General features: G+C 35.2%; 1 protein-coding gene across 1 annotated transcript in view; it reads right to left on the bottom strand.

The window, feature by feature from the left end:
• Window positions 1–6551: 6551 nt before the first annotated feature.
• Window positions 6552–10295, bottom strand: part of UBE2W (ubiquitin conjugating enzyme E2 W) — a 56937-nt gene continuing 53193 nt past the window's right edge. The window contains exon 6 of the mRNA XM_045561378.1: window positions 6552–10067. Coding sequence (XP_045417334.1) covers window positions 10054–10067 — 14 coding nt within the window. The 3' untranslated portion in view covers window positions 6552–10053. The remainder of the gene's footprint in view (window positions 10068–10295) is intronic.

Raw genomic sequence — 10295 nt, 5'->3', positions numbered from 1 at the left:
AAGCATACTGACTTTGAGCATGGATTTTGGAGTCAGTCAGACTTAGGTTTAAATTCCAGCTCCATCACTTTTAAGCTATGTGATTTTGGACAAGTTGATTACGGTCGAATTTTTCCACTGTCTCTCCACCATTTCAGGCCATCATCTTCCTTGATTACTAAAAGCTTCCTAATTGTTTATGTTTGAGGTATAATGTACAATAAACCACAAATATTTAAAGTGTATAATTTGATGAATTTGACATCCATGAAATTAAGATAATCAAGATAATGAACACATGCATCAGCCCAAAAGTTTGTTCATGCCCCTTTGTAATCTCCCCTTCCCACCATCCCATTTCCCCAGACACTCATCTGATTTGTCACTATAACTAAACATGCATTTTCTAGAATTTTACATAAATGAAACCATACAGTATGTATTCTTTTTGGCCTGGCTATATTCACTTAGCATAATCAAGATTCATCAACGTTGCATGCATCAATAGTTCAGTTCTTTTTCATTGTTCAGCAGTACTCCATGGTATGCATTCCCCTATTTATGGACATTTGAGATGTTTCCAGTTTGATGTTACAAAGTAGATACACACATTTGTGTACAAGCCCCTTGGTGGACATATACTTTCTTTTCTCTTGGGCAAATACCTGGGAGTGGAATGGCTACTTTGTATGGTAGGTGTTATCATCATTTGTCTGGATTACTATAAAAGTCTCTTGGGTTTTTTCTTCTCCGTCCAGTTGTGACCCTTCCAGTGTGCTCTCCAGCCTGCAGCCAAAGGTAATTTTTCTTTTCTTTTCTTTTTTTTGAGACAGTCTTGCTCTGTTGCCCAGGCTAGAGCGCATTGGCGTCAACCTAGCTCACAGCAACCCCAAACTCCTGGGCTCAAACGATCCTTCTGCCTCAGCCTCCTGAGTAGCTGGGACTACAGGCATGCGCCACCATGCGCAGCTAATTTTTTCTATATATATGTTTAGTTGTCCAGATAATTTCTTTCTATTTTTAGTAGAGACCACGTCTTGCTCTTGCTCAGGCTGGCCTTGAACTCCTGACCTTGAGTGATCCTCCCTCTTCGGCCTCCCAGAGTGCTAGGATTACAGGTGTGAGCCCCCGCACCTGGCCAGTAATTTTTCTACAGTGCAAGTCTGACTCCATTGATCCCTCTGCCCACAAGATCAAAACTTTATAATCTGGTATTTCATGATGTAGTTTGGGTTTTCCCTCTTGACTGTTTTCTTTTTAACCACTCCTTCATCCAAATTCAATGCTCCCAACAGTGTTCTCTCGCCCCTGGGCCTTTGCACTTACTGTGTACTTTGTCTCAGATGCCCTCAACTTCATACTCCCACCTTTGCCTGGCAAATATCCTGCAGCTGAGCATTTCTGCTGGAGTTCTCTCCTGGACTCCCTCAGTGTGGAGTGTTCCTGGCTTGATGCTCACCCAGCACCCCTGATTACCCCACCATACCAGGTGTCAAACTGCATTTCAATTACCGTTGGCCTTCCCTGTCTGATCATAGTGCGCTGGGGCCCAGGAGGCACTCAATATTTTAATGAGTATAAAAACAAACAAGGCAGTTTCTGCTTCTTCAGAAGATCCCAGGCAGATCAGCAAACTACATCAGATTGTATCACTCCCCCAGACTCCTCTAATACTTCCTAGGTCTGTTTACGTTGTTTCTGCTAGTTCTTAACCGTGGTGTCTTATTTCCTAGAATGTGGTAACTTTGTGTACTAGTCAATGTATTGAAGTAAATACTTGTTAAGAATAACTTAAGACCTAGCAAGCAAATATATTGCTCCAGAGAGGATTTCATAGGTACTTCTTCCCAATTGATAAAACGCCCTGAAGACAAAAGAACTCGGGTGCTTGGCTCATCTCTTTGGTAGTGAAAACTGAAGAACCAAAAAACCTCAATCTTACCCTGACTCACGACCTACATTTGGCTCCCGGCTTTCATCCCAAATTACCCTGCTCCCTCTGTACCAGCCACACTGTCCTCCCTGCTGATCTTCTGACAAACTCCTGTCCCAGGGATTTTGTACTTGTGAACTTTGTTCTTGCCTGGAACCCATATACAAAGTTTACAGTTTCCAAGCCATGACACTACTTTTTGCAGATAACTCATTTCTGTTACAATAAAAAACTGTTTATTTGCATCTCTTAGGGCTCTAATTCCCTACTTATTATCTTATCACATAGGCCCTTTGAGGATATATCCCTTATCTGCCATCCTTCTTGGCATATGAGAGGTACTCAATAATTATCTGCTTAATGTTTGCTTTTAACCTTTATATCAGTGTCAAGTATCCATATGGCTCCTCAGATGTACTTAGCTTAAAACAACTGTATTCTTAATTTGTGATAAGCAATTTGCCTCAGATAGATATGAGAAGCACCTATAAGAAAAACAAAACCAATGAAGAATAATTAATGATTTATTTAAAAGTAATTTTCTCAAACTCTCTAGGACAGGAAGGGTAAGGCGCTTCTGCTATGACATTTCACACAGATGGGTGGTCCAGATGTATGTTTCAAAATAGTTAGCACCTGAGTAAGTTTCTTTGAAAAAGCTAGGATAAAAATACAAGTATAATCAAGTTAATGCAACACACATTTATTCAAAGTCTATATGCTAGCTACTGTGTGCTATGTGCTGGGGACACAACACAACTGCAATGCTGTCCCTATTGTTAGAGAGGTCAAGACAGATGACTGGTACTGGGTGGGCAGGGACGAAAGGACAAGGATGATAACCTTTTAACTACATTTGAACTGGACCTTTCAGATAGAAAAGCAGATCATGAACATTCTATGACAGGGAAGAAAAGTGCCATGCAGGCTTGTATTGCTACTACTTATAGAACAAGGTTTGTGGATGGCTGAAGAGAAGCCTGGGAATGCTACAGCCAGGTAGTGAAAGGTCATAATGGCAAAGGACTGGAGAGAAAGGAGAAATTTCAGAGATGTTTTAAAGATAGACTCAACAGTACTTGAAGACTAGTAAAGTGTGTCAGATGCTTTATTTGGTTAACTAGGTTGGATAGGAATGCCATTAAATTGACAGGACAAGTAAAAGAAATATGCTTGTATTGGAGTGTGGAGATAAAGTTTTTTCAGTGTTGAGTTGGTACCTGCAGGATACAGCCATTCACATTTAGGCCTTGCCTGACAACATATATTTACTACACACATTAAGTCCTTGAAGGCCAGGTACAGACACAAGAAGATATTATCTACCTTTGTTTATTTCAACTTTCCTCATTAAAATATTTCCATACTCTATACTGAACTATACAGGGCATATAGGCACTCCCACTTTACATATTTTGCATGAATCAGGCAAACATTAAAAATAAATCTCATAAGCAACAACAACAAAAAAAAATTGAGAGGGGCTCCCAACAGGACAGATAAAGAACCACTGTGGCTTTGGGCTTTATTACCCAAGTACACAAACCCCTTAACTCTGTCATTTGACCCTTCAGTTTAGCTCACATTTAATTTTGTTATGGATTACATTAGTGTGAAAAGTGAATATAGGCAGGACTTAAACGCAATCACTTACCCACAGCTGCTTAAAATAGTGAAGAAAAGTCACACCTACTATGGGAGGTAGAAATTATTTTAAGAATTATAATAAAGGGAGAGGACACCATCAAAGCACAAAGCAAGATGGATCTTGCATTTATCTAACCTTCTACTAATATAGCTGTTTAGGTCTGCAGACACAGTTTGTTGAGATATGATAGTTTTTATGGTAGTATGGCTACCCCAATGAGGATTAAGGTGCTCCTGGGGCAAGCAGATCCCCTGTGGAAAAGAAAACTTAGAATTATCAGCAGAGCATATTTAATTTCTTCCTGCCAGGAATAACAGATGCAGAGATATCCCCCTTTTCTGGTTATTTCCTTTTCTTGCAGCTTCAAGAGTCACTCATTTAAGTCAATTAGTTGATTTGTTTGTATACTCAGGAAAGCATCCTTATTAAGTATATCCTTATTAATCGTACAATTTGAAGTTCAGCAACATCAGACTCATAACTCTAAGCAAGTGCCCAGGTCTCAAATTCCATCTTCTCTGAAAATGCCCTGTCTTTAATCAGGACTTATTAAAACATAAAGAACCACTAAAATAAACTAGCTATAATATTAAGTAAAGATGATCTGTCAAATAAATAAGTGGTTTTAGTGACTACCTTCATTCTGCTGCACTCATTTTGGAAATGGACATGTTACTGTTTCCGTAATTCTTTAAAATTCACAGTCTTTTGTAAAGAGGAACTACTATACAAATAAAGTTTTACATTATACACTACAAAGAGGTCTAGAATCTATCCAATCTAGTATTCAAGTCTACAGGAAAAAAAATGAAATGACAACTGCTTTATTATTAAAAGTTGCTGAATTCCATAAACCACACAAAGTAATCTGCATTCAACTAACAAAAGTTTGATACATGTATTTAAAAATATATAACATAGATTCGTCTGTTTCAACATTTATATTCTATTTAAAAAGTAGTAAATTTACATATTTTGCAACTTGAATTTATAAAATATATGCATTCACCCTATTCAAATCCTCAAGCATGAGCTTCCATTCCTATTAATAAAATGCACAATATTTCTGAATACTGAGAGAAAAATGGTACCAACTAAACTGAACAAATTCATCTTGACATGAACATGCACTTAATTTTTCATTACTAGATAATTAACTCAATAATCCCTTCAAATAATTATTTTACCTGGAGCCTGACAATTTGCATTTATATAAACAATCTGTGGTTAACTATGAGACTTGTATTTCACAGTATCTGACAAAATCTACCAAATTCCTAACTAGTCTCATTTCAGGCTTTAAAAAAGTAACAGGATTATTCAATCTTCCTATAAACCAGGAAATCTGACAACCAATGTCACATTTAAGTTAAAGCCCAGTCAGTTTTGAAATCATCCTTTTTCCTTCAAGAAAACAGCTTAGAATTATTGTAGAAAAAGAAAAAAGAATTGGATGTCTCCTTTTCTCAGTCAACATATAAAACTGGAATTCTTGAGTTAAGATAGGCCAGCTTCTATTCAGACTTTCCTTCCACATATTCGAAATAGCTTCAGATACATTATTTTACTAAGAAAAATGTTTTCATAAAAAAAGTCATGTAATCATTCTGAAGACTCATCACCAAATACAAGTCTCAGAACTAACACATGAGAATTAAAATCACAATTAACACCTCATTTAGCAGGACCATAGAACCATAACTGCAACTTTCAGGACAGAGAGCTAAGTTTAAAGTACATGTTTAGATTCTAAGTGTCTCTAATGATAAAAATGTATATAAGCCTGTATTTAAATTAATACATAATTTATGCTGAGAAAGCAAAAGTCTCCTACAAATTATTATTATTATTGAGCCAGAGTCTCACTCTGTCACCCCGGGTAGAGTGCAGTGGCATCATCATAGCTCACTGCAACCTCAAACTCTTGGGCTCAAGCAATCCTCCTGCCTCAATCTCCTGAGTAGCTGGGACTACAGGTGCACGCCACGATGCCCTGCTAATTGTTCTATTATTAGTAGAGATGGGGTCTTGCTCTTGCTCAGGCTGATCTCAAACTCCTGAGGCTCAAGCAATCCTCACACTTCAGTATCCCAGAGTGCTAGGATTACAGGCATGAGCCACCTCACCTGGCCCCCACATATTATGTTAAAAGAATAATTCCACATCTAAAAATGGCTTAGAAATTTAAATGGAAAAACAATTTACTTCATCTGGGAAACAATCAGGCTTTGGGAGAGTCCCTACCCAAAAAGAACACATAAAATTCCATCAATATTAATTATGAAGAACTAAATTACTATTAACAGTTCATTTATCCAGTAGTCAATTGTTCAACAAATTTAGCCATCTATTGATGAATTGAAATTAGGTATCAGGAATTCCACGTATTCGAAGTAAAGAGAGTCTTTTAATTTTTAAAAAATATAATGATGTAATTTTCATAACCTTCCTTCTCTGGATTCGAAGGAAGGAAGGAAGGAAGGAAGGAAGGAAGGAAGGAAGGAAGGAAGGAAGGGAGGGAGGGAGGGAGGGAGGGAGGGAGGGAGGGAGGGAGGGAAGGAGGGGAAAGAAAAGAGAGAAAAAGAAAGAAAAAAGAAAGTAACTTAGAAGTCAGAACAGGAAACTGAAGACTGATACAATGGGTATCTGTGAGAAGGGATAGTAAGTAAGGAAGAAGAATAACAGGGATTAAAAAATTGTTTTAAAGGACTGCAAAGAGGATTGGGACCAGTTGGTACAGATTAAAAGACACCTTCACAGATCTCAATCATGCAAAGGCATTAAAGGTATTAGCATAACACAGAATAGTGCAGTAGCTGATTTTGATAATGAATCCTAAGAAAAATATGGCTAAGCCTCAGTTCCTTTTGAAAACCAATTTATATACACAGTTACATATAATTATAAATTTTAAGTATTAAGCTATGTACAAAAAATTAATAAAAGTGAGATAGAGAAATATAAGCAGCAGTAACCATAAAGGCTTAGAACTAGTGACACCGAATTCTTTATTTAAAAAAAGTTTTTGAACACACAGTACCTCCTCTTCTCTTCTATTTTTAGGAAGAAGTTTTAACAAGTTTTAAATATCTCAATTCTCAAAAACAATAGGCTTTTAAAAAGTAAGACTTGATTACCAGAAACAAGTAATATGTAGTTACATACCATTTTCATATCACTACTCATTTTCATTATCAACTCATCTTTGATGCAATCTGGGAACAATTAAGCAGTCACTAGATACCTGTTTTAGAATCTGAAGAAATTATCCACCACAGGAATCTAATGATATATATATGTATCTGCATATATTTAAAATTTCATAAGGGAAAAAGTAATAAACTATTCTAATTACTTTATACCAAACATTTGTATACCTAGTCAAAACAACAAGGATTAAGATCTTTCTCCAGTTGAACTGTTGCCTATATAAAATCTATTTTCAGCACTTTCTTCTGGGGATTAAAAATGCTTTATTACCCTGCTGGCTAGACGAATGAATTACACATTACAAGTCCTTTAGAAGTGAGTATTAATTCCTTAAAAGAACAGCCATAAAATGTATTTTTAAAAACTTCTCTTAAAAAACTAAAAACAACCTTTCTCTTTAAAACCTATGATGTTAATCTCTACTTGACAAAAGAATTTTTTGAAAGGGCACCAAGTTCATGATTTAAGCATGCATAAATACGGAACTGAATGTATCACTGTCTTAACAGAATTTGGCAAACGAGAAAATGGCCTAAAATAAATAAATAAATAAATAAAAAAGAAAGTACATTATTTTTCTAAGTATGAAAGTATAATTCTGCGGGCCTATGCAGCAAATAGTGCCCCATGGAGGGAATGCAGGGAAGAGGGAAGTAGCATATTCCTATGTACATTTTCTTGCTATTCTGGTCGTTTTTCAGCAACATACTACAGAGAAATGTTCTTTGTATTATTACAAAGCCATTAGTTGCCCTCTGTAGAGCAATGACTCAGATAAACATCTTATGACTTTTAATAATGTAATTTACATGTAAATTAATTAAATCTAAGTGCAAAGGAGTTTTCAATGATTCCTAAATTCAAGGGAGTGATGTTAATTTGTTTATGAATTTTGAATGGTTGGTGCTCTTATATTTTACGGTATTTCATCTTATGTTCTTCTCCTTAAACCATAAAATGTACTGAAATTGTTTGGTTTTCCTTTATTTTCCTCCACTTCATTTAAATTTACTTTATGGTATCTATATGTAGAGAGAGAAGTATGCTAAAATACTGTTATAAAAAACTCAACTGAGGCTATATTTGACCTATTAATCTATAGTATAGTATTGTTAATCTTTGACCTGGTATATTGATTCCTTTGGTGAATAAATGTCACCGGTCATTTCTTTAGAAAAGCATTTTAGTATAAGAGGACCAGCAATATTGAAACAGATTCCTCCTTACCCCCCAGAAAAAGATCAAGTCAATCAGTAGTTTAGAGCAGTTACGTAAAATATGAAAATACATAATTTACAGCTGCAATTTTCATATTAAAAGCAGTTAAAAAGTAAGTAATTCAAAGATTCTGTCTTGGTTAAACAGGCCAACTAATAAAGGTGATATGAGGTTACTGTGAGAAGTTATGTATATCTAGTCAGGATAGAACAAAAATGTTTATAATTTTTAAAAAGTGGTGGTTGCTAATTAGCGGTATAAACAATGTCCACAATTTGGTGGCTGGCCATGGTTTAAATTTTTTTTCAAGTTATTTCTACAGCAGACACATTTTTTAAGTCTACCCACCCCTGAGTTCAGCGATTATACTTTTAGAGTGTAAAATTATATGCCCTTAATTAACAACATGTACAAAGCTACAAAATGTCATCTATACAGATTAAAAACAATTTCTAAAATATTCTTTACCAATTGTTGATTGGGTTGGTTTTACTGGGGTATATATTTCAAACCTTTCAGCCAATTGGCTTTCATTTTTAAGACCAAATTGATTCACATATTCACTGCAGGATACTTCAAAAAGAGTGCAATAAGGCATTAGTAAAAATAACATTGTAGTAGAAACAGATTTTGCATATGTGAAAAGGTAATTTATAAAATACATTAATTGCTTTTTAAAAAGAGAACCTAGCTGTAGTATCATTAACTTACATGGTACTGAGAATTGAACCTTTCAACAATTTTTTTTTCTATAAAAAATTTTTATCTAGCTGTAAGCAAAGTCTTTTCAACAACAAGAAAAAACAAAACCCTCCAGGAAAAACTGTATGGTTGGGTGAGACAAATAAGCAAACATACCATTTTATAGTGTAATTTTGCCTAAATTTTAAAATAAAAATGTCCACACTCTTTTGTTAAAACATTAAGCCTCTGTCAAAAATGTATTTCTTATTTTAGGGTACAGGATTAAAGGACAAGATGATACTTACAAGTAAAGAAAATTTACAAGAAAAAAATTGACAAAGTTTTTCAATAAAAGTAGCGTAACATTCAAACTTGACTTAAAACATAACAAAAGAAACAAGATTGCAAACAAAAATGTTTATGGATTTTCCAAACATAAATAAATGAAATAGTGTTTAAGCAGTAGGGCTCATGCTGATGGCTAGCAGGAAGTAACAGAGTGTAATCTACTTGGAAAAAAATCTTTAATGTACAAATAACAAGCCCAAATTAGGGACTGCAGCAATTTAATCATCACCGCCATTTTTCTTACTTCCAAAATAAAGCCTTGATTAAACCATTCATACCCTATATTATTCATACCTTTACTTCAGAGATTGAGGAACTATATACAACAAATGAATTTATTTTCACCATAGGGATAACATATTGTACCTCTCTGCCAATGTTACTTGAAAACCTTCCATGTCAAAACAATTTGACAGCAGATATAAACAATTAAATAAATATGCAATGATCTTTCATTACAGTCCTTTAAAGACGCATGTTAATTCATGCTGTTAACCGTAGGATCACAGTGCATAGAATCCAAATATAAACAGCTGGGGTGACTTTCAAAGTAATGTTGGACCCCTCACTTTATTTATAATCCCACTATAACCGATAAATTCATTTCATAGGCCCTATCATGCATGAATCGTTGAGTGGCAGGAGTTAATGAAAACTTTTCCTATTATAACGTCCATTGCCGGCAATGAACGTCCCAAAACCGCCAAGGAAGTCATTGTTATTGCACAATACATGAGGACCTGGAACTTTTCCGAAAGCTTAAAAAAATAAAAATTAAAAATGGAATTATATCTGACATTTCCTGACACCTGCATTAATACTGTATGACTAATAAAAGCATGTCAGTTGCCTGGACTGAACCAGCGATCAACATGCGCCCAGAATGCACACGAGTAAAAATGCAGTAAAAGGAAGTAGTCTTCATTGCCTATAGGTCACTTCCAGTCAAAGGTTAAAGTTCAAAGACTGAATGATCAAAGTGCTCATTTTCTCAGTAGGACTATCTTCTGCTAGGAGGATGGTAACAGTGGCATCAACAAGTATCATCTTTAAGAAAAGGAGAAAAAAGATAATTAAAAAGTCAAGCATGCATTAAGTAAAATCTGCAATTTTTACATTATTTCTAGTCTAACGTAGAAGTAATTTCAAGCAGCGAGAAGAACATGGTTTATGAGTCTGACGTGCCTCCCTCAATCCCTGCAAATAAAAAGTCCAATCTGTGTTCAATTATACAGTGACAAATCAAGTTTTATTCTTTTAGGTAATGGTAGTTCA

The sequence above is a fragment of the Lemur catta genome, chromosome 9 (assembly GCF_020740605.2).
Source record: "Lemur catta isolate mLemCat1 chromosome 9, mLemCat1.pri, whole genome shotgun sequence".
NCBI lineage: Eukaryota > Metazoa > Chordata > Mammalia > Primates > Lemuridae > Lemur > Lemur catta.
Note: the sequence above shows the minus strand (reverse complement) of the source record. Positions and strands in the feature narration are given on the sequence as shown.